Source organism: Sceloporus occidentalis, unplaced genomic scaffold (genome assembly GCF_023333645.1).
Source record: "Sceloporus occidentalis isolate IW3139 unplaced genomic scaffold, rSceOcc1.0.p SCAF_27, whole genome shotgun sequence".
Lineage (NCBI taxonomy): Eukaryota > Metazoa > Chordata > Lepidosauria > Squamata > Phrynosomatidae > Sceloporus > Sceloporus occidentalis.
Genome location: NW_028317007.1, coordinates 5,165,292 through 5,189,185, shown reverse-complemented (window position 1 = coordinate 5,189,185; position 23,894 = coordinate 5,165,292). Strand labels below are relative to the sequence as shown.

The window sequence follows — 23,894 nt, the reverse complement described above, 5'->3', positions numbered from 1 at the left end:
GCTTGTGTCACGAATGAAAATGTAAATCTACAGGGTCGTCTAGCCTTTTATTTAATACTTACCAGCGTTATATGTTGTTCTTGCCCATAATTATTCTGGAATAGTGATGCAACACGCATTCCACTTGCATTTCCAATCTCCTTTGGATATCCTCAATGCCATTATCCGATTTCAGTGAGTTGGGAAACTAGCAACAACCTGTAGCTTTTTCTGAACCTTGATATGTCTAGTCCTAATCATTGCGTTCTTCTGTGTTGTGCTCTTTCGCTTATGTTAGGTTTTCTCTCCTCTCTGTCTACCTTTTGCTTCATAGGTTCGCAAATTTGTGGCCAAGGACAGTGCAGGGCTCCGTATACGTAGCCACCCCTCCCTTCAGAGTGAGCAGATAGGCATAGTGAAAGTCAATGGGACCATCGCTTTTGTTGATGAGGTAATTCCTTAGCCGGTTCATTTAAGGTTTTAGAAAATGCTATTGGTGATTCAGACCTTGCGTTTTCCTAGTCATTCGCCTTCAGAATTCAGTAGTAAAAATAAATAAATAAATGTCCAAATAACTGAATATGCTTATTGTGGAATTATCACAAATCCTAGAACATTTTAGCTGCTTCTTAATCCTGAATACATCAAAGGCTACTTAAAGGTTGCCCTACTGAATAGTTGCAAATGTGTAGATATATGTCCTGTATGCTATGTTAAAATTTGATATCCTTAAACTAGTGTAATTGAGTCTTGTAGATAATGGGACATTGCCTTTTGTTCCCACGGCTAAATGTGTTAAATCCCCGCGATTTTCAGCACGTTCACTGCCCTGTGCAACACCTGAGAAGTTTGCTTGCATCTTTCACGTTCTCAGCTTGTTTATAGTGTTCTAATAATTACCCCCGTCACACACACTCCTGTATCTCCAGTGTTGCATGCTTGACCCCACAGCTTTGCGTCACATCTACCTATGGCTCTTCAGCAGGCCATGTAGTCCTCGCTGGCCGTGGAGCAGTTACAGGAGAGCATGGCTCGCTATTGTTGCTTGTTTCCCATCTAGATCCACAATGATGATGGTGTATGGCTAAGACTGAATGATGAGACAATAAAGAAGTATGTTCCTAACATGAATGGTTACAATGAAGCCTGGTGCCTCTCATTTAATCAACATCTTGGCAAGAGTTTGCTGGCTCCTGTTGATGTAAGTAAAAGGCGCCCGTAAACCTTATGCACAGCCATGTGGTTAGATGTACAGCTGTGGTTAAATATCTTTTTAAAGGAACAAAAATGCCCCAGTTGATGTTTTTACTTTGTGTTTTATGTATACAAGTTGCCTCTATGGAGAGTTAGTAAGCATAACTGGTTCAAACGATTTCACTTAGTATCTTAAATGGTGCACAGATTCTCCAGTATACAAAACCTCATTCGGACATATTTATCAAATAGATGGGCTCCTGTTATACCGTTGTAGGACTTAATTGTGTACAAAATAGCATCCATGCAAGCTCCGGTTTCTCTCCATATCTGAGCTGGAGAGCTTGAGTTAAATATATTCACCCATGCAATGTTGCAATCCACAGCATGTGTACTAGATGCTGTTCCTAGGCAAAGACATGGACAGTACGCCTGTAAAAAATTACCGCTGCCGTTCAGAACATGTAATCTTGGGTAGCGAGGCTTACTGACATCAAGGTGTTCTAATAGTTGCTGTGATGGTAATGTAACAGTGAGTCTGCAGCATTCATTCATGTGCACATTACTCAACACACAGTGTGGGATAACATCCCCTTTCTTGCTTTATCTGCGACACTTATTCTAATGAACATAACATGTAATTTGATTGTTTTAAAGAGTCGCAGGTCATTTTTTTAGTTCCTGGAGAAATTCTAGTTTCATATGAACTGCATGCTTTGATTAGGTATAACGTATCTTAGGCTAAATAAATGCCATTTATCTGCAGTTTCGTGTCTAAGAAGTGGCTCTGCGTTAGCTGCCCCCCCCCCCCCCCCGGGCCAGGTTCATTTGTGAAGGTTCTGAACACAGTTTAGCGCAGCAAACATGGTTTTGTAACAGAGGCTGAATGCTTTCTGCATAGAATACAATTCAAAACCAAAATATCTTAAATATCCATTGTTACTATTGTGATTGCCTTGATTGTTTATAACTATTTAAGTTAAAATCTATTGTAAGGGTCTTCCAAATTAAAGCAAATTTTAGTTATGATACAATTATTATTGTAACAAGTATCAGTAGATATTCTCAATAGCCCTCTGGTAAGTGCATGGTGTATTCTTATGATCTGATCTTAACACATTGTAATGGTTCAGTATACTGCAGTGGATCGTGTTTTTTTTGTTTTTTTTTTGTTTTTTTTTTTGTAATATTCATGTGTTTTTTTTATTCTTCTGTAAATGGCATGACACACTACATCCATTCCAAACTTTGGATGTCTGAAGCTGATTTTACCGAGCACAAAATGCGATACTCACTCTGCACGTTAAGCAATCCTCACATAAGGCATCACTGTCTGCTACAGTGGCGTTCACATATGTAAATATGTTTACTTTTTTGTCAAACTCTGTGCACCTTGCTATCCCTCTTTGCTTTTTATCTGTTCATTTCTTTCTTAAACTTTATTGCTCAGAATATATTTTATGCTAGCCAAGGAGCCAGGGATATGGACTTTTTTTCTTGGACATCCAAAGCTTTTTACACCCAGGTGAGTTCTTTTGTATCTGCTGTCACCTTTCCTGCTTCCCTTCCAACCATGTGGTCTATAAAATTGGTTCCAACTTCCTCCAGGAGCAATAGGTGCACTGTAATCAAAGGTCCAGTGATATAAAATCAATGAATATTATTTAAAATGGCAAACTGAGACGTTCAAATGTATAAAAGTTATTAGACCCAACATCGGGCTATTAATTGCTGCATAACCAGTCCTGCATGTCAGAAAAAATCAGTGATGAAAGTGGAACACAGGATTAAGGAAATTTGACATTGTTCCAAATTTTATTGTTTTATCACCAGTGTATTCAGTGTACACAAATGTAAAAAATACCAAACAAACAAGAGAAAAGCCGTATCTTTTAATAGGTTTGGAATTTGCCTCTAAAGTACAGTAGACTCGAAATTTAAACCAGGCAGAGGAAGGAATTTAAATAATTCTGTCAACAAAAAGCTTTGTTGATGACATCCACTTTAAATGTATGCTACAACAAAAAGTCTGGAAAACCTGTTAATTTGAGTGGTCATGGGAGATTTATAAAGCACAGGGTTTATAAATTAAAGGTGATTTTAGCAGAAGACAATGGAGATTTTTCATGATCATGAAAAACAGCCCCTGTGGCGGGAGGGGACCACATGTGTCGCGGGAGCAGGATTAAAAGAACAGTCCCACGCAGGGCTCTATTTGGAACGCTTCAGCTTTTACATTTCAATAATACCTCTTACAGTTGACTGTGAAATCTCATCCCTGCTAGATATTCCTAAAACTGGCTTATTGCAAAGTTGGCATCCTATCACAGCGCGATCAGTTTTTCATAAATGTTTGTAAATACAGACCGTGGCTAGGCGCTTGTTTTTGTACACCTGTGGCAATTGGCTATATTTGAAACGTCTGAATTCAGTTAAGACGTGTGTGTCCCAGTACTTTTGTCCAAAAGTGTGTGTGTGTGTGTGTGTGTCTCGCTCTCTCATCTATCTATCTATCTGCGCACACAGAGTAAATGTTTTAGGCAGATGTGAAAAAATGCTTTAAAAATACATGTTAACAGTCTATTTTCATCTTAACAAAATACAAAGTGAGAGAACAGAAGGAAAATCTAAATCAAATCAATAGCCAGATATTTTGTAGACGTATATTAGGTGTATTAAACAGTTATACCAAACAGCTGCTAATGATCACCAATTTATATGTAGATTTAAACACAATCATAAACAGAAACAGCTTTGTAGAATGAATAAAACTGGATGAGGAACAGCCAGACTCGCTAACAAGGTAATATTGCTGAAGGCAGGTTAATGTGAAAGTTCATACACCAAGACTAAGCACATCAACAAGACAGAAAGTAGTTATACAGGTAGACAGGGGTTACCAGATCTACTGTCCAGGTTTTTTTTTTGTTTTTTTAAGAAGAAGAAGAAGCAGCAGCTAAAAAAATGTAAGCAGTGTTAAGGGTCATGGATGCAGTGGTTGGACCTTTAGTGCAACAGGTGGAAGACGCATCATGTTTGCTTCCCTTTGCAATCTGAAGATGCTCCGCATTGGCACAAAACTGTTGGACCCTGGTACGCCCATCTACTGCCCAAAGAAGTCTGGTCACAAGTGGCCTTCATGGAAGGCCTTGGGCCAAAAAGCCATAGCTCCTACATGGAAACAAGATCAAGTGACTCAGCTATTCACAAAAACATCGGAACTGGGGTGCAAAAAAATGGCAGCAGGTGCTCTGGACTGATGGGTCAAAACTTTAAATATGTGGCTGTAGAAGGCAGCCGTTTGTTCACTGAAGGGCTGGGAGCGGTGCAAGAATGAGTAACATGGGTAAAAATGAAGCATGGTGGAGGTTCTTTGCAAGTTTGAGGCTGCATTACTGCAAATGGAGTTTGGTATTTGGTAAGAATTCATGGTCTCAATGATGGGATGTACAGGCAGATACTTAAAGATCATGTAGTACCATCAGGGAGGCATCTGATCGGCCCCAAATTTATTCTGCGGCATGACAACGACCCCAAACATACATCCAAAATCATTAACCATCTAAAGCTTAAAGGAGGAGTAGTCTTGGAAGTCAACATCATCAAGTCTGTCTGGGATTACATGAAGAGAGAGAAGCAACTCGGGCAGCATTTGGATTTTGTTAAATGATCATTTTAACTTTTAACATGTCTATATTTGAAAGCACTTTTTCATACCTGACTAAAGCCTTTGTGTAGTGTATGTGTGTATATATATATATATATATATATATATATATATATATATATATATATAATGCACATTGGTATAATGTTAGCAAGTATTTAATGAAGAGAGAGTGACCAGTGAACCATTAACTGTTTCCTTATTTAGTCTCTTCAAGACTGTGTAGTAACCCATGGTGTGTGGTTATTGAGGATTTAGATTTGTGCTTTATTATGCTTGATCATTTGGTTTGGTGTATTTTGTAACATCTCTGTGTATCGTTGTACACATTTTAATATCGAATGCCATAAAAAATCTGCTTTAGAAGTATTTATCTGCTATTGGTGTATATCTTTTATTGCCACGATTACATCAACACGCTGTCTTTAAGCCTTGGTGTCGTGCAGATGTCTCGACTTGTAACTGAATCTCTACCAGCACACAAATATGTATGTGATGGCAGTGCTAGTGATATTGCTATAGCAATTTAATTTGTGAAACTCTGGTTATTCATCAGTTTTCAGTTTGTTTTTTTTTATTTTCAGATGTTTTTTGAAGCAATGTTATTTGGCAGTATTTAAAACCTGCTTGCCACCTCGTTTATATTATAATATGTGTCTAATTTTATTTCCATCACTGTCATCTGGCTAATGCTGTATTTAAGATGTATGGTCTGTGAGGCTTTCTGTGTTTCTTTACCTTCAGGTCCACGCAACGGTATGACCATTGTCTTGTTTTGTTTTTTCTTTTCTAGGAGCCAGTATCCAATTCTGAGGATTTTTTCAACGATTTCAATGCTCGTTGCGCCCAAGAAATAACCATGAGAGAGCATGAAGTCCCTGTACTCAGGGGCGGGCCTGGCTTATACAAGGTAGTGAAGACCGGCCCCTCCGGTCACAACATCAGAAGCTGCCCAAACCTTAGAGGTATCCCAATTGGAATGTTAGTACTGGGAAACAAAGTCAAGGCCGTGGGCGAGGTATGGACTCTTGTAGCTTAGGGTTCATGACTTAATTGAAATCGCTAATGTCATGCAAATACTAAAGCAGGAAAACCTCATCTACCCTAGCTTTCGGTTTGCGCTGATCTTATTGGTTGCATATTGTGCCGAGGTTTGGAGTGTTCTAAATAAGCCTTAAGTGTTTGTTTTTGTTTGTAAAGACCGGAAGGTCTTGGGGAATATACTTCTACGATGTATGGATCTGCTGCCGTCGGTATTTGACTTTACTGCATTTTAGATTTCCGGGATTAAAGGCTCTTCAATTAACTTTGCTCTTTGCAGAATGTTCTTTTAAATAAAATCTTTGTGATCTTTTGGCATTTCTTTGCAAATTTGCTTCAGGGTGTAGTGTGTCATGCTATTTCTTAATCGACTTGTGGAACTGGTGAAAGCTGAATAGTTTTTTGGCTAAGCTTGCTGTCACTTGGATTGTCTTACGCTGGCTGTCTTAAATTTGAAGGCTCTCTGATATTTTAAAGGATTTCTTTACTTGCCTTGTTTAACCGTTTGCGATTCTGCTTTCATTTCAAACGCGATTCTCACTGCAATGAGCACTTTTTATGGATAACGGTAGCATGCCACATTAACCTTCACCAACTGATATGGCTCTAGATTTGGGATGTCCATAAATCTTTTGGTTTGTCTCTGCACCAGGTGGTCAGTTCTGAAGGTACATGGGTTCAGCTGGACAAGAACAGCATGGTAGAGTTTTGTGAGAATGATGAAGGCGAGGCTTGGTCCCTGGCCAGAGATCCTGGTGGCAATCAGTACCTCCGACACGAGGATGGCAAGTTACCATAATTTAACTCTTAAGTAATTTCCAGGGTAATTTGAACAATGTAACAATGAGTTATTTAAAATGGAAAGTGGTTCACTTTTTTCAGGTATCTAATAAAGTAAACTTTGCACCGAGGATTTCAAACTTGAAGACTGTGGGACCGCCAATTTCAATTATTTAGATTGATCCTCCTGTGTTAAAGCAGGGATATGCACAAACCCTAGTGCAGGGGTGTCCAACCTGCGGCCCTCCAGCTGTTGCAGGACTACATCTCACATATTGCTCTGCCAGCCCCTTAGCTAAAAGAGCATTATGGGAGGTGTAGTCCTGCAGCAGCCCTTAAGTTTGATATCTCGGCTTTACTGCAACATGTCCTTCCTGTTAATGTAAGATGCTACAATGGAGTAATCTATTGATATCTGATACATGTTATACTAGACCTATTTTCTTGAAAGTTTCCTGTTATGTCTTTTATACAAATCTGACCATTTTGTTTTGTCCACAGAGCAAGCCGGTTTGGATCAAGGCTCGCAGACTCCACCTCCAAGCCCTTTCTCCTTGCCAATATTTTGTCGTAGCACAAGTGGCAACATGATGCCTGGCTTTGATTATGGTCTTGGAAATAACAAAGGTATATTTCTTGGTGTCTTAAAATTCTCCTGCGATAACAGCCTTCAAGTATTTTTTAGATTTATTACCCTTTAGCACAGTTTGGTACAATGTGTTCTTTGTTAATTTTCAAGTGCTAAATTGCAGAGTCTAAGATACTTGTAATAAGATTATTGGGAAGATGTGGTTCGCTTCGACAATTTCTAGCTTTTACTCATTTCTAACTAGTGCTTGGACTGTTACTACATTTATCCATAGAGCACCAGCAGATTTCGTAGCGCTATTACAATAGTGGCACAGTGCAAATTAACATTAAGTTGCCAATATGTGGGGGGGTAAGATTAACACGTTAAGACATACTGGTATAGAAGGAGGGAGGCCCTATTCTGGTGATCTTTCAATCTACTAGGAACTTTAGTTTGTTCTGAGTCTATGAAAAGTATGGGTAATAGAAACTGATCTCTACGAAGCAGAGATCAGTTTACTTCGCTTGTAAATTCACCTTTAGAGTGACCATTCCATGGAATTATCTACATCACATGATACAGAGCATACGAAGGCAACCGCTCCTTTAAAGAATGACCAACCAATTCATCATGGACTGTACAGTGTTATCTTTTGTAGTACAGTGGCTCACCAACTCTTGAAGGTGGTATAACAACTGTATACGTACTGTCTGTTGTTGAACTCACTAACGTGATATACATACCTACAGTTTGCCGGTCTGGTGGAGTCCTTTCCATTCTCCCGTGCCAATGATGAGGTCTGGAGAGAGGCTATTGGACTCTCTCAGGGAACATAGTTTACTTTTTGTCTCTCATCAGCTTGCACGGCATCCATTTCTCCGGTTATTGAATAACCCAACAGGGATAGGATTTTAAAATACGTTCACCTGTACTTTTAGCAGCACAATGTATAGATAATGTTTTGTCAAAATCCACTGTACTTTACACTTTTAGCTGTATTACTATTACTGACAGCTTGTGGTTATAAGAACATGTGTTTTCAAAGTTTTGCCTCATCACTTTAGAACACTTGGTGTAAATGTTTTTGATTGCTTATTTGACTTTGCGCAACATTACAAATGTTGCAGCAGGTTCCTTGTACAATCTAATCTTAATTAAGGACAAATACCGTATTTGCTCGATTATAAGACGAGGTTTTTTTCAGAGCAAATGCTCTGAAAAATACCCCTCGTCTTCTAATCGGGGTCGTCTTCTAATCAGACCTCAAATAGAGTCTGATTAGGAGACTAAGATCCAGATCCCCCGCACCGCTGCAGGGGACCTGGATCCTCCTGTCTCACCCCCCCCCATCATACACACACTTACCGGTGCTTCCTGCTGTATTGCCGGGGCAGCGGGTTGACGTCTACGCGATCCGCGTAGACAACGTCCGCTGCAGCCGGAAGGAGGTGTGGCTAGCAGCGGGGGTTGTCTGCGTCCGTCGCGCAAACCTTCCCCGACTGTCAGAGATCAGAGTTCCCCGCACCGGTGCGGGGAACTCTGATCTCTGACAGCCGGGGAAAGTATACGCGACGGACGGATACAAACCCCCGCTGCCAACTCCACCTCCTTCCGGCTGCAGCAGAAGGCGACGTCAACCCGCTGCCCCGGCTGGAAGCACCGGTAAGAGAGGGCTGAGAGGGGAGGGGAGGGGAGAGTGTGTGTGTGTGTGTGTGTGTGTGTTAGTTAAATGGGGGTATAGGGTGTGTGTGTGTGTGTGTGTGTGTGTGTTAAATGGGGGCATAGGGCATTTCTGGAGTGGCATTAAGGGGGCATTTAATAGAGCACTCTGCCTCCTGAAATGCCTTATACACCTATATGCCACTCTGCCCCATAATATGCATTTTAACCCCCTAAATGCCAGAGTGGCATATAGGGGTATAAGGCATTTCTGGAGGCAGAGTGCTCTATACAATGCCTTTTAACTCCCTTAATGCCACTCTGCCTCCTGAAATGCCTTATACCTCCCTATATGCCACTCTGCCCCATAATATGCATTTTAACCCCCTAAATGCCAGAATGGGATATAGGGGTATAAGGCATTTCTGGAGGCAGAGTGGCATATAGGGGTATAAGGCATTTCTGGAGGCAGAGTGGCACATAGGGGGTCAAAAGGCATACCATGGGGCACAGTGGCATATAGAGGGTTAAAAGGCATATCATGGGCCACAGTGCCATATTGGAGTGGCAAGCCTGGGGGCAGATGTGCGTAACTGGGGGACAGGTTGGAAAATACAAGAAATAAAAACAAAAAAAATATTTTTCTCAATCATAGCTTTTATTAAAAAAAATAGTTTACATGAATTAACATTTACTGGTAAAACTTTTTTCCTTTAGGGTCGTCTTATATTCAGGCTTTTTCTTTTTTTCCTAAGTTAATATTCAGATTTTGGGGGGTCGTCTTATAATCAGGGTCGTCTTATAATTGAGCAAATACGGTAAGTATTCTATAAACACACTATGGGAATTTTCTCAGTAATAATGAATTCAGGTGCTCGTACTGTATTAAGTATACAGCTCTTTCTTCAAGCTCCTGTTTAGTAGCTGTGTGTGTGTCAGTGTCATGGAAAACGTTGTGCATGCAAATGTGTTGTGTACCGTGTACCAAAATATTAGTCGTTTTGGTCATATTGTATTTTGTCTGCTTACAGAAAGAGCTGCCCTTGCTGTTGAAGCTCTGATCTCACTTTCTTTGCTTTTTCAAAGATTTTTGACATAGATCAGCGAGTCACCGGGTGGCACCCAATGTGTTTTTTATGAAGATTTTGCTTACTTGGCATATACGTCTGTATGTAACAGTGTAGCTGGCTGTGATCTGAATGGCCTTTGAGAAAAATGAAAGAGCTATAGAAACACAAATTCTAAACCAAAAAAAGAACCAAATGGTCCTTATAAAGACTTTCTATAAACGCAAATTGCAACTCCTTTGCATAGCTATAGGCACTTATGCATACCCCTTCTGTAAAGTAGATTTTTTTTTTTATTAATGCGTTTTTTTAACATTGCAATTTGTTGAGCAATTATCCAGGGAAAAAAAATTATATTAAAAATGACTGCTAATATGGGTATGTTCCTCCTATAAAAAAGGATGTTGAGTCCCATTTTCACTCTGCATCGTACAAGTCCTCTTATGTAGTAAATTGCCTGTTCTTATCCTATCAAGTGAGCACTCGCTCCAGATGGTTGGGCTTGGACAGATGTCCTATCTACTTGCGATGAGGTGCTTTCAATTTGTTTGGTCAATTGGAGTAACCTTCCATTACTATAGGTATATAGGCTTCTGTATTAATATTCATTTGTTTCGCATTGCTACTTTCTGCCAAAACCAATTATCATTTGATGATCTTGTTGCACCATACGTTCCAGAATACATGTATCTACAAAAAAATACCAGATGGCGGCATTATTGCCCCTTATATTAAATGCCTATATAGCAATACTTTTTTTCTTACATCTTCTCCTTCCTTTAGTAAGTTATTCCAATGCTTTAAAAGAGATGGAATAATTCTTCCAGTAGTATAGATTTGCACATTACACAGGCTATTTTTACTTCTCTAACTTCCCCTTATTGCTTGTCTGAATGCTTTGTTATTATTGAGCCCCCTCTAATTTATTTTGTGTGCCCACAACCACTATAATCAATTTTCTAACACTATCTCTTACGATGCAATTGAACAAAAAAGGGATTCATTGACTGGATATTTTATTAGACAACTAGACGTATGGTATAGTAGGTTGAAAAAAGACTTCAGTCCATCAAGTTCAACCTTTCACACATACCTACTTCTAAAGTTGATCCAAAAGAATATTGGCTGATATTTTGCAGCCGGATATGCCTGGTGGTTGCCTTAGTAACCCTGTTTCCAGCCACCAAATGGTTACAGACCTACGTGGGTTACAAAACCCCTCTGAACTTGTTCCACCGAGATCTGTGAAAATAGTTTAATCAGCTACGTGACCTCTGCCTTAGGAGAGAAAAAGGTGTAGCTTCCAATTAAGAATAGTAGAAACTTTTACCTGGAAATCGTGGTAGCATTACTTTTGTCCTCCTTTCTCATAAGTTCCCAGAGGCCATCTTCAAGGCCTTTATTACCATCAACCGTGGCTCTGGAACCATTACGTCTGAGTTAATTGCATTTTTCCCAGAATGAACTCGCATACTTTCACCGCCGCTTACTAATGAAATGTTTCAAGCATGTTCTCTTCATTCTGTACATTTGCAAAGTTACAAAGCTTTTTTTCATGGGGTACACACCTACATTTATGCCATAACCTTGCAGAAACTGTTTTAATTCTGTATATGTTCAATAGTTCAATGAAATGTATGACGGTATGGTGGCTGATTTGGCTAGCTCCAGATATTGATACCTTCAGATCAAAGGATTTGAGGCCCACATTCTTAAAACACATAAACGTAAACCTTAAAATTAATCCAGGAGCAGGCTAATCCTTAAAATGTTTTGTTTTTTTCTACTACTGTTGTGGAAATGTAAAGAATAGTGTACAGCAGTAAAGAGTTTTTGATTGATTTGGCAATGAAGGCTTCACTTGGAATAAGGTCTCTTGTTTAAGACGTTTTTGAAATGCCTTTAAAGTCATTGTATCGTTGTGACATTCCATTTGTTTTCCTTTTGGTTTCATAGATCATTACCAGGTGAATGCCTTCTTAAACTGCAGTCTCTGAGCTAATATTTATCTCTGACTTAATCATCTGGCAAGACGTTTTTAATAATAGGTTGTAGTTTTGACTGTTTTGCCTACTGCAGGTGATCAGCTGAGTGCCATACTGAATTCCATTCAGTCACGGCCTAGTTACCCAGCTCCTGCCATCTTTGAACAAGCTGCAAAACCTCCCTCTTCCCTAGTCCACAGTCCATTTGTGTTCGGACAGTCCCCTTCCTTCCAGCCGCCTCAGCCTCCGCTTCAGAGTAAGTCTGTCAGTCTTCCGTGCCTCATCCATCCCTCCATCCCTCCATTCTATCTGAAGCAATGACCTCCATTTACATGCATGCCTATCTTTTCCCTTGTACCTCTGGATGTTGGTGTAAAACTTTTGCTCCTAATTTGTATTACATTGTTGTAATACACAGCTTAAAAAAAGCTTTAACGTTTTGTTTAAACTGGAACGCTTCTGTGCATCGCTGCAATTCATTTTTTTAAAGCTAGGCTTTCCAGAATATTTTATATTATTTTTTTAGGAATTGGGTGGCGCTTCTTAGCTATTGCGCTCTTTGCCTGTTCTGAAGTTTCGTATATTGCGCTGTCCTGAGTGTGTTTCAAACATTTTGTTTAACGTAGCACTATCTTGTGGGTAGCTTAGTCAACCACTTTTCAGGCAGGTGTAGTCACCATTGGTTTCCTGTTTAATTTTATGTTTTTGCAACAAGGCGGCCATTTTGCTTTCTTTGTTCCTAATTTCTGGTGAATATTTCTTTGTTGAAGTGGCTCTTTTACCAAAAATGACATAACAAAAGGACATTTTCACATCCCGGTGAAGGTGGTAGATCCGTGGGTCAGATGATGTGGTTAAGTTTAATATGCTATGGCAGTTTAAACATACATATGAGGTAGGTGTCCTGTACGTAAGGCAAGACCAAGGCAAAATAGGAGTTGAGGTTTTTACGGCAGGAGAACAAATAACTGAAATGCAACTTTCTCTGGGCATTTGAGATAATTTCCTGTGTTCTACGAAAGTTGTAGAATATATCTGCATGCTGTGAGGCGTGATCTTCCCAGCAGATGAGATCAAGTACATAAGCCCATACGCTTTATAAGAATTAGCTTAAAAACTGGTGGCTGTGAGGAGACCATATTACTGAAACAGTCTTGTTTTTAGTATATTGGGGGAAGAGCTTTTTCTCTTGACCTACCAACAAGTAACTTTTGTGGTGCTGCAGATCCTCGAGGTTAAGAGCCATCTGCCTTGGGTATTCTGCCTGTAGCAAATAACATTCTGATTATGGGGCCAATAGTAAAAGTAATCTGGACATCCCTAGAGTCTAGAAATGTCTGTTAACAGTTTTAATAATACAGCTTTTTAGGTATTTGTAGGTAAATTGCTTGCCATTGGCAGCAATTTTTTAACACAAATAAAAATAAAAAATTGTTAAAAGGGGCACTCCAGCGATCATTAATGGAGCTGCGTGGCCACCTTTTAAATGGGGGATTCTGCAGATGTGCATTTGTCCCTTTAGCCACCCCAAGCTATATGTTGTGCGGATGTGTTCGCCTAAAGACATCTCCTTGGACGTGATATACTTGCCTCCAGTCAGCCCTTGAGCTGGCTTGGCAAATGTGGCGGTCAAGGGTCTGTTCAGACCTCTATGCACATTCTGGGATTTCAATGGAAGTGCTTTCCTGCTTCAAGCAGCCAATCATTTGCTAGAGTCGCCAGACTGGGGAGGACCATAAATGGTCCCTTTAAGTGCAATCAGAAAGGATTAATGTATCTCCACATATAATTTAGAGGAGAAAACAAAAGAGGTGTGATACAAATAATTACATAAAGGATTATGACAGAGGGTTATGTAAGGATGTTTTACTTTACTGAGCAGGTGGTAGAGGTTGATACAGTCAGGGAGTTTAAGCAGGCATAGGATAGGTAAACGATTTCCCTGGGTTTATCAGAGTAGACCAACAGGCAACTAAGGGTTGGATTTTTACAGCAGGAAAAAATGCCTACCTAGTGCTGCACTAAAATATAGCTTTATTTTGGCTTTGAAGGAAATCCGCTTGGCCTTGCGCCCCATTTAAAGCGCCCTCTACAAACTCAACCAGTGTGCAGGGGGAAACATTGTTGGTTTTTATCGGATGGCAAATTCTATATTCCTGTGAGGAGACAGGAAGTATAAAATGATTTTTCTTTTACGTATCTTTAAATTTCCAATCTGGCGTGTTAAAATGGTAGCAACGGGTTGCTTTTTATTTTTCAAAGACTGAACCACTTTAAACAGAATTACCTCCTGATTTTGGTGAAAGGCATTACACTCTAAAATGATGATTTGTCATTAAGGGGTTAAGTTGTGCAAAGACCCCCGTCCAGACCTCCACTGACATCTAAGCTGAACCCCAACCAATCCTAAACACCCACAAAGCTCTGGAGGCTTGGCTGCTGAGTATTCAATGACATTTGGGACGTGTTTTGATTTATACCCATATATGCTCGTCGGAACGTTTGTTTTTCCTTTTGTCCTATAAAAATGATCTGCGTTTTTCTTGGTGGGTGGTTTGTCATCGCTGAAATCTATGCTGCTTCTGTGCACCTGTTTTAGACCCTTCATTGTGCAGTGTTGCTGCTTCTGACAAAACTAAGGCTGGTCCAGCTTCTGCTTTTTCATCTCTTTCTGTCAAACAAAAGGGTGGGTATGCATGCTTACCATCAGCCTGGCTCTCCGCACTTATATCCCTGCCCCGTGTATCTTACATTCTGCACTGTCATGTGCCAACCATCTGAATGATGTCATATGCCTAGAACATTAAACTTACCAGCATGTTGTGACTACTTTCTAATGGGGTGGACATTTTTTTTTTTTTAAAACAAGTGATCAAAAGCTTTAATAGTTCATTATCTATAAGTGCCAACAGTTCAAGTTTATCCGTGCAAATAGATTTCTCTGTGTATTTTTCCTAAAGATTTTGTATAGCTAAAGAAATGTTTTGTTGGGTTTTCTTTTCTGGTTGGTAGGTTGCATGCAAATACCCCCTGAATGCTTTGCATGTGCTTGTATTTTGCTGTGTGTTTTGACATAAAAAAGATGTGTTTTCCACTTTCTCCCTAACCATTCACATATGTGGATGATGGGTGCTTTTTAATTTTGAGAAATTGGAAAATGTATTTTTCAAATAGTGTTTAAAACTCTTCCCCTAACCTTTCTTACTGGGATGCTTGATTAGTACAATGAAAGGAGTAAAAATACCCTGTCATCTGCCTTGTAGTTTAGCTATTTCACCCCTATATTTTATTTATTTTGGCTGTTTTCCTTGAAGTGTTAACACAAAACCAAAAGTATGTATTAAGTATTTTTAACCGTCACACTCCTCTAATGCTCCTAAGCACTGTTATAGCATACAAGAGTTATCCTAAAATTAGTATGTACTTGCATGAACATATATAGGCTATATATCACACGTACAAGTCTGATCTTACTTAGGTGGTATTTTTGTTTGTTTTTCTTCAAAATGTGAGAGATTGTATATCTTGCTGGTAGCCTCTGGGTTGAACACCCCTGTTACAAGGGTATGTCAAATATATGTTTATACATATTTTTGTGTGCATGTATGTTAAACTGAACTGATATTTTGCAAGTGTTCATGCTGTTATGAGAACTGTTAAATAATGAATAATTTTAATTATGTGGTCTGTTGATACAGATGAAAGGGGCCAATGTACTGCTGGAGGCCGAGCAGCTACCACAGTGAATAAATCTGACTTGCCAACAAAACACAGGGTGGAGAGCAAATCTCCTAAGCCTGATGGAAGAATAAGCCGCTCTAATGCAGATCAGAAAAAGCCCAGAAGCAATGAAGGTCTCACTGCAAGTGAATCTCTCCTTCTGAAGTCTGATGCTGCCAAGCTGAGATCCGATTCTCATAGCAGATCTTTATCTCCGAATCACAACACACTTCAAATTCTGAAGTCTGACGGAAAAGCATCTTCTGGCCTCAGAGCCGAATCACCGGGTCCTGGCTCCCGTTCTTCTTCACCGAAGCCAAAGACTGTTCCTACTGGGAAGCCCAGTGCACCCAGTGCTGGAGCAACACGCTCAGCATCTCCACAGGAGAAAAGCCTACCTCAAAAACCTGTTGGTCCAGCCAAGGCGAAACTTGAACCCCCAAGGGAAAGGTCCAAGTCAGACTCCTACACACTTGACCCAGATACATTACGTAAAAAAAAAGTACCTTTCACAGAACCCTTAAGAGGACGATCGACTTCACCTAAACCAAAAAATCCCCCAAAAGATGCCAAAGCTGCAAATGGCTGTGAAAACAGAGCGCCATCTCCTCATGTTGTTCAGGAAAACCTTCACAGTGAAGTTGTCGAAGTCTGCTCTTCAAGTACGTTGAAGACCAACAGCGTCACAGACAGCACATGTGATGAAGGTACGGAGCTGAAGAGTGTAGATGAAGGGTCATCCAAAGTTCATTTCAGTATAGGTAAAGCACCTTTAAAAGAAGAGCAAGATACAAGGTCTTCTCCCAAAGTAAGCCGCAAAAGTACAGGCAGACACGTTCGACCCAAAAAGACAAACTTCCTGTTTTCGAAAAGTGAGGGTTCAAAATCTGTTGAGCCAGCAAAAGAAGCTATGTCCCCCTCTGTTGCCGAATGTGCTAGGGCTGTATTTGCAGCTTTCCTGTGGCATGAGGGTATAGTTCATGATGCAATGGCTTGTTCTTCCTTCTTGAAATTTAATCCAGAACTTTCCAAAGAACATGCCCCCATAAGAAGCAGCCTTAACAGCCAGCAACCTGTGGAGGAAAAGGAAGCAAAGTTGAAGAACAGGCACTCAATTGAAATCTCATCTGCTCTTAATATGTTTCATATTGCGCCCCATGGGCCAGACATATCAAAAATGGGCAGTATCAATAAGAACAAAGTTCTGTCGATGCTAAAAGAGCCACCACTCCATGAGAAGTGTGAAGATGGCAGACATGAGGGCTCACACTTTGATGTGTCTAATCACCACTCGGTGAAGTCTCGGTCACCTCTTCCTCTAACACTTCAGCATCTTGTAGCGTTCTGGGAGGACATTTCCTTAGCCACCATAAAAGCTGCTTCTCAAAATATGATCTTTCCTAGTCCAGGTTCATGCGCTGTGTTAAAAAAGAAAGAAGGTGACAAAGACAACAAAAAGTCCAAAAAAGAGAAGAGGAAGAAGGAAAAAGCTGAATCCAGGCCTCGTGGAAACCTGTTTGGGGAAATGGCTCAGCTTGCAGTTGGAGGTCCTGAAAAAGACACCATTTGTGAGCTATGTGGAGAGTCGCACCCTTACCCAGTGACATATCACATGAGGCAAGCCCATCCAGGTAAGGGCAACATTTATTTTAAACTATTATCCTTGCTAATTAAGCTTGCTTTTTCTAGTTAACCATGTATTTGTCTGATACATATATCTGCTGTATATGCTGCTTAATGCCATTTTTCCATTCCCACCATCAGGCTGCGGAAGGTATGCAGGAGGACAGGGATACAACAGCATTGGCCATTTTTGTGGAGGATGGGCAGGAAACTGTGGTGACGGTGGCATCGGAGGAAGCACTTGGTACTTGGTGTGTGACCGCTGCAGAGAAAAATATCTCAGAGAAAAACAGGCTGCAGTACGGGAAAAGGTAAACAGAACAAATGTCCCTTCTTGTGGAGTTTTACTTTCTAGTGTTTGTGTATACGAAGAAATGGTTGGCAGCTTAGGGTGTATTTTTTTTTTTTTTTTTTGTGGTTATAGCTTTGTCACAAAGTTTTCTCGATTCTCATGCCACGGGGACTTTTCGCATACCGTGTTGTATGGCTGCATAGAGATTACACATACCTTGATGGAAAATGAATGGAGAAAAAAATTTACATGTATTTCTAGTGCAACAACGTATTGTCGTGTTTTCAGGTCAAGCAATCTAGGAAGAAGCCTGTACAGGTGAAGACTCCACGTACTTTGCCCACCATGGAGTCCCACCAAGTAATTAAAGCCAACGCACTGTTCTTGCTGTCCTTGAGCAGTGCCGCTGAGCCAAACATTCTGTGCTACCACCATCCAAAGCCATTCCTCTCTCAGCTACCTAGTGTAAAAGAGGGCATTTCTGAGGACCTGCCACCCAAAATGCAGTGTCTCTACCTACAGACATTAGCAAGGTATGTATATCTGGTGCATTTTTTTTTAATGAACCAGATTAATCTGATTTAGCGTATGATGGCATTATAGTAAACTTTAAGCTTAAATGACTTTAAAGATATTCATAAAATTCACATTCTTGGTTATAGAGCTTCAACTGCTAGAATGGCAAACACAATTCCTGCCCTGCATTTGTCATGCAAAGTTTTTGTTTACAAATTCTTCATGGTATAAAATAAGTATTACACCACCATGTTTAGGGTTGTGCTGCTTTCATATCTGTGTTTCCCATGCCCTGTGGGTAGACGCTTCTGTAAAGTATGAGAGTAAGCAGGGAAAACTACACATACTACATTTTCATGTGCTGTCCTCCTAAATAAGGGAGAGAACTGTCATCTGTTTTCAGCATAACTAAGTTTGATTAACATTTTGTGCTTTTTGTTTAGCAATCATTTTAGAGATTTAATGGCTAAGACTCTAGTGTTTGTGTTCCTATTCTGTAAACAGGCATCATCATGAGAACTTTGTCGGATATCAGGACGACAACCTCTTCCAAGATGAAATGCGATACCTGCGTTCCACTTCTGTACCTGCCCCTTACATATCTGTAACTCCTGATGCTTGTCCAAATGTGTTTGAGGAACCGGAGAACAATATGAAATCTATGCCTCCCAGGTGCGTAACAAAAGAAATTCTGGCAAACAAGGTGCCATTATTAAAGGTTGCATGCATTTATTAGGTTTCTATGCATGTATTGTGGTGTGCATTAAAAAACACACACTCTGCTAAATGGCTGTGGTTTGTGAAAGTCTGTTAGAGATTAATAGACGTTAACAATCCTTATTTATGGATGAGGTATCTGTTTTCTAAACCGGTCTTTACGGTACAGTACATGAGCGGATAAATTAACTGCTAATGTAATTTTATGACTAATTTTGATGCACGTATAAAATATTATATTGTTGTGCATTGCCTATACCAAAATGTAATCAACTCATTAAAGAAAATAAACAATATATGGCTGACATACATTTAAGCAATAAGCTTTTCTGATTTTTGTGTGTGTGTATATATTTATATATATAATTTTTTTTAATTTTATATATATACAGTTTAGAGACAAGTCCTATAACAGACACAGACTCTGCTAAGCGGACAGTCTTCCAGAGGTCCTATTCTGTCGTCGCCTCTGAATATGACAAACAACACTCTGTTCTTCAGCCTCGAGTGAAGGCGGTTCCCAGGCGCAGAGTTAACAGTGGAGATGCTGGTGAGCTGTGGGCGCTGAGATTCTTTAGGGACATCTGTGCAAATGATCCCTCCATGAATTAATACTGTTGTTTATTTTTTTTGGTCTGTGTAGCAGACTAGAATGTTAATGGATTTAAACAGTTATTCCTTACCTGTACTTTGAGTTGGTAAATGTAATTCATAATGTTTTGGGGGTTTCAGTGTTATAAACTGAAAAGACTGTGTGTTTCATGAATGTATTACAGAAGTTGGCTCTTCCTTGCTAAGACATCCTTCCCCGGAGCTGTCCCGACTGATCTCTGCTCATAGTTCATTGTCAAAGGGTGAAAGGAACTTCCAGTGGCCTGTCTTGGCATTTGTCATCCAACATCATGATTTGGAAGGTTTAGAAATCGCCATGAAACATGCATTAAGAAAATCTGCTTGCCGAGTCTTTGCTATGGAGGTAACCGTAAAATTATTTGGCAGCAGTGCCAAACTCTCAGATCCATTTTTAATGCTGCTTCTGACAATCTATTTTATAACTTTTATGTGTTCTCTTTAGATATTCAGAAATTCAGTGGTGGGAAATAACTTTGCTTTTGTTATGCTTCTAGGCTTTCAACTGGCTACTCTGTAATGTCATTCAGACAAACTCACTCCATGACATTTTATGGCATTTCGTGGCCTCTCTGACTCCTGTTCCTATGGAGCCAGAAGAGGACGAGGATGAAGAAAATAAAGCCAACAAGGAGAATGCCGAACAAGTATGTGAAAGAATTTTAATGTCTTGGTTGTTACTTTGTGACGTTTCTATATTTTGTATTGTGCGTCATATTTTGTGTCTTCTCCAGGAAAAAGATACAAGAGTGTGTGAGCACCCACTGTCTGACATCGTAATTGCTGGGGAGGCAGCACATCCTTTGCCCGACACATTCCATCGTCTCCTCCAGACTATATCAGATCTCATGATGTCCCTTCCTGGTGGCAGTTCACTACAACAAATGGCTTTACGGTATTTAGATTTTTTTGTGTATTAGGTATATTTTATTTATGCAACTGGTGATGGTGCTTTATCTCTTTCATGTACCATACATTTGGTGACTACTGTTGCTCAGTATTTTGTGTGTTGTGGACAAGTTGTTAAAATAAAGTTAAATTGGAGAAGAATGTGGATTATTAGAGTTGTAGTGTTGAATGTCATTGCTTCTAAATGAATCTATATTTTCTTCTTAGGTGTTGGAGTCTGAAGTTTAAACAATCTGACCACCAGTTCCTTCATCAGAGTAATGTATTCCATCACATTAACAACATTCTCTCCAAATCGGATGACGGAGACAGTGAGGAGAGTTTTAATATTAGTGTACAGTCTGGTTTTGAAGCTATCAATCAGGCAAGTTTAGAATGTGTGAGCGCTTTATTATTTAGGGCGACCACACTGGTCCCTACAGAAGTTTATGCTTTTGCGTGTGTATGTCAGCAACATGTAAAAGGTATGCTTAAACACATGGCCGATGTGGTCACCCAGTTTGTTGTGCGAGTATAACACCTTGGATAACATTTGCACCTTGTAAAATGTTGGAAAACCTGACAAGACTTTCAGCTTCATGTAATGTATTTCTTCTCTGACTTGTTTATTGTTTTTTCCGTAGGAGTTATGCATGGTAACTGCTCTGAAAGACATGACCAGCATTGTGGACATAAAGACCTCAAGTCGGCCAGCTATGATTGGCAGTCTGACCGATGGATCAACGGAAACATTCTGGGAATCAGGAGACGAAGATAAAAATAAGACAAAGAGCATAACAATAAATTGCATTAAAGGCATAAATGCTCGCTACGTTTCAGTCCACGTTGATAACTCTCGAGACTTAGGGGTAATTCTACCTGCTGTAATTTCTTTCTGATACTTGGAATAGTTACAGAACTGTTTACCCGTTTAGACTGTACATGACTCTATTCTGCAGTCTTATTTTGATAAAATATTTCTTAGGCCTGCTGAAACTGGTTATCCCAGTTTTATCTGCCCTTTCAAACATGATTATGTTTTTGACACGCATTTTATCAACAGATGCATATAAGTATTTTTTAAATAAATTCCCATACTCTTCCAGGACCAGTGCAAGTAAACTAGGCTAGAGCCTTGTGCCTACTTTGGCAGGAAGATGTGATTTTGTCTTATATTGTAAAATGTGATTAAACAATAAAGCTCATCAACAATGGGCGTAATTTTCGTTTTCTTTTTTTTTTTTTTTCCCCTCTTGTAGAATAAAGTAACTTCCATGACTTTTCTCACTGGCAAAACTGTAGAAGACTTGTGCAGAATTAAACAGGTAAATTCAGTCCTTCTGTTTGCAGAATATAAGGGGAAAAAGGCCTCTTTTAAACTGTTTTGTTACAAGAATATCTACTGTGAGTTTTTTTTAAATAAATTCTGTTTTTGTTATTTTCATTAAATACATACCTTTTTGTGCTGTAAGGGACAATACACCTCTTTCAGACATGCCCCACACTGTAAGTTAACATAGTGGAATAACTGGGGCTCTCAAGTTATTGTGTTGCAGTGTGCTTTGTGTTGACTGTGATATTGTTTTTGTGTGACCTTATTCTGGAATTATGATTCTAAAAATATTTGTCGATATTCCCGGTTTAATGGCATGTTTTGACATAGGTTGATTTGGATTCTCGACACATCGGATGGGTCACAAGTGAATTACCTGGAGGGGATAATCACATCCTAAAGATTGAGCTGAAGGGCCCCGAGAATACCCTAAGAGTGCGGCAGGTGAAGGTTCTCGGCTGGAAAGATGGAGAGTCCATTAAGATAGCGGGTCAGATATCTGCAAGCGTTGCTCAGCAAAGGAACTGTGAATCGGAGACATTGCGTGTCTTTAGGCTGATAACCTCCCAGGTTAGTGCTATGTACTTAGAAATCACCGTGGATCAGCAGTATGCAAGGTTTGGAAGCTCTATAAAGCTATGGGTTATTCTTGATAAGCAGGAAAATATTTAAACAGACTTGGGTCGTTGGAGATTGTGTATAAAAAGCAGATCTGATGCTAAACGAAGAGCTGGGGTAGTGGAAATCAATGAGATTCTCCAGACTGCGCCAGAGCTGCTTTTTATTGATAGACCCTGAAATGACTTTCACCGCTGGCTTGTAATTGATGGCAAAAGGTGTTCTGTATATCATCATCTTTATGTGTAGAATTTAATTCAGGAAGCTCCAGGCCATTTCCTGAGAAATATGTAAATGGGTTTTTTTTAATTGATTTTTTGTTTTATGTTTGTTTAATTTAGGTGTTTGGCAAGTTGATTTCTGGAGATGCTGAACCAACACCAGAGCAAGAGGAAAAAGCTCTTCTGTCCTCTCCTGAAGGCGAGGAAAAGGTAACTTGTGTGTCTAGACTGCTACCTCAAGGTTTATAACAAGAGTCTGAACTAATTTGTAATTCCCGAAATTGTATGGGCTATAATTTTCTTTGTAAATAGCTCTGCCGCTTCAAAGTTACACAATTATACCATTTGTGATTTTTAACCATTTGAGTGCTTTAGGGTTGTGGCAATTTTTTGTACTGAATAACACGTTTAAAAATGATAAAATGGCACCTTTGTATGGAAATATGTTGTAAACCGTGAATGTGGTAAATTTTGTTATAGGCTCCATCAGATGCTGACCTGAAGGAGCACATGGTTGGGATAATATTTAGCAGGAGTAAGCTGACCAACTTGCAGAAACAGGCAAGTATTGCAGGAAAAATTGGTTATTTTGGTAGCTTCATATAAAACTTTCCAAAAATCAAAGTCTGTATCTCTGAGAAATGCATAAAAGTTGCACAGTATGTAAAAATGTGATGTCTTTGTGCCTGGCGATGCAGAAGATCTACAGTATTCATCATGAACAAACCTGTTTTCGCTTTCAGGTTTGTGCTCACATTGTGCAGGCCATTCGCATGGAGGCCACACGTGTCCGTGAAGAGTGGGAGCATGCCATTTCCAGCAAGGAGAATGCCAACTCGCAGCCCAATGATGAGGACGCCTCATCGGATGCATACTGCTTTGAGCTGCTCTCCATGGTGCTTGCTCTGAGTGGGTCGAATGTGGGCAGGCAGTATTTAGCCCAGCAGCTTACTTTGCTGCAAGACCTTTTCCATCTGCTACATACAGCGTCTCCTAGAGTGCAGAGACAAGTGAGTGATTGTTCTACAGTGCTCTTTAATGGAAATGTGTGCGTCTGTGGTGGGATTGGTAATTTTTGGTTTCAGATGTGTGTTATAAGTACGTTACCTCCGACTCCTTCAAAACCATCCGTGGATGGATCAGATGTCTGAAACAAGTAGCTCCTTTCCAGCCCTTGAATGGAGGCTCCTTTGGGGATTATTTACTGAAAGAAGCGTTGTTTTAGCTCCTTCACTTCACTATTTTCATGAGTCTGCAGGAGAAGTTGTGGCTTTACTCGCTCACTCACTTCACTATTCATGGTGAAGAGCCAACCCAAGTGAGTTTCTGCTAAAAAGACGAGTTTGGCTGGCCCTGTTTAATGTATATTCAAGTAAGCAAGATTTCATCTCCA

General features: G+C 39.9%; 1 protein-coding gene across 1 annotated transcript in view; it reads left to right on the top strand.

Moving 5' to 3' along the window:
- The window catches only part of LOC149299880 (E3 ubiquitin-protein ligase MYCBP2-like), a 61,991-nt gene that overhangs the window by 29,869 nt on the left and 8,228 nt on the right, over nucleotides 1-23,894 (top strand). Inside the window, exons 38-59 of the mRNA XM_089485804.1 lie at nucleotides 314-430; nucleotides 1,040-1,180; nucleotides 2,624-2,698; nucleotides 5,634-5,858; nucleotides 6,534-6,666; nucleotides 7,163-7,288; nucleotides 12,038-12,199; nucleotides 15,642-17,294; nucleotides 17,428-17,597; nucleotides 17,867-18,111; nucleotides 18,599-18,766; nucleotides 19,204-19,361; nucleotides 19,588-19,787; nucleotides 19,939-20,088; nucleotides 20,176-20,336; nucleotides 20,558-20,714; nucleotides 20,974-21,198; nucleotides 21,589-21,654; nucleotides 21,993-22,232; nucleotides 22,622-22,720; nucleotides 22,982-23,062; nucleotides 23,245-23,511. Of these exons, the coding sequence (XP_089341930.1) occupies nucleotides 314-430; nucleotides 1,040-1,180; nucleotides 2,624-2,698; nucleotides 5,634-5,858; nucleotides 6,534-6,666; nucleotides 7,163-7,288; nucleotides 12,038-12,199; nucleotides 15,642-17,294; nucleotides 17,428-17,597; nucleotides 17,867-18,111; nucleotides 18,599-18,766; nucleotides 19,204-19,361; nucleotides 19,588-19,787; nucleotides 19,939-20,088; nucleotides 20,176-20,336; nucleotides 20,558-20,714; nucleotides 20,974-21,198; nucleotides 21,589-21,654; nucleotides 21,993-22,232; nucleotides 22,622-22,720; nucleotides 22,982-23,062; nucleotides 23,245-23,511 (5,019 nt within the window). The remainder of the gene's footprint in view (nucleotides 1-313; nucleotides 431-1,039; nucleotides 1,181-2,623; nucleotides 2,699-5,633; nucleotides 5,859-6,533; nucleotides 6,667-7,162; nucleotides 7,289-12,037; nucleotides 12,200-15,641; nucleotides 17,295-17,427; nucleotides 17,598-17,866; nucleotides 18,112-18,598; nucleotides 18,767-19,203; nucleotides 19,362-19,587; nucleotides 19,788-19,938; nucleotides 20,089-20,175; nucleotides 20,337-20,557; nucleotides 20,715-20,973; nucleotides 21,199-21,588; nucleotides 21,655-21,992; nucleotides 22,233-22,621; nucleotides 22,721-22,981; nucleotides 23,063-23,244; nucleotides 23,512-23,894) is intronic.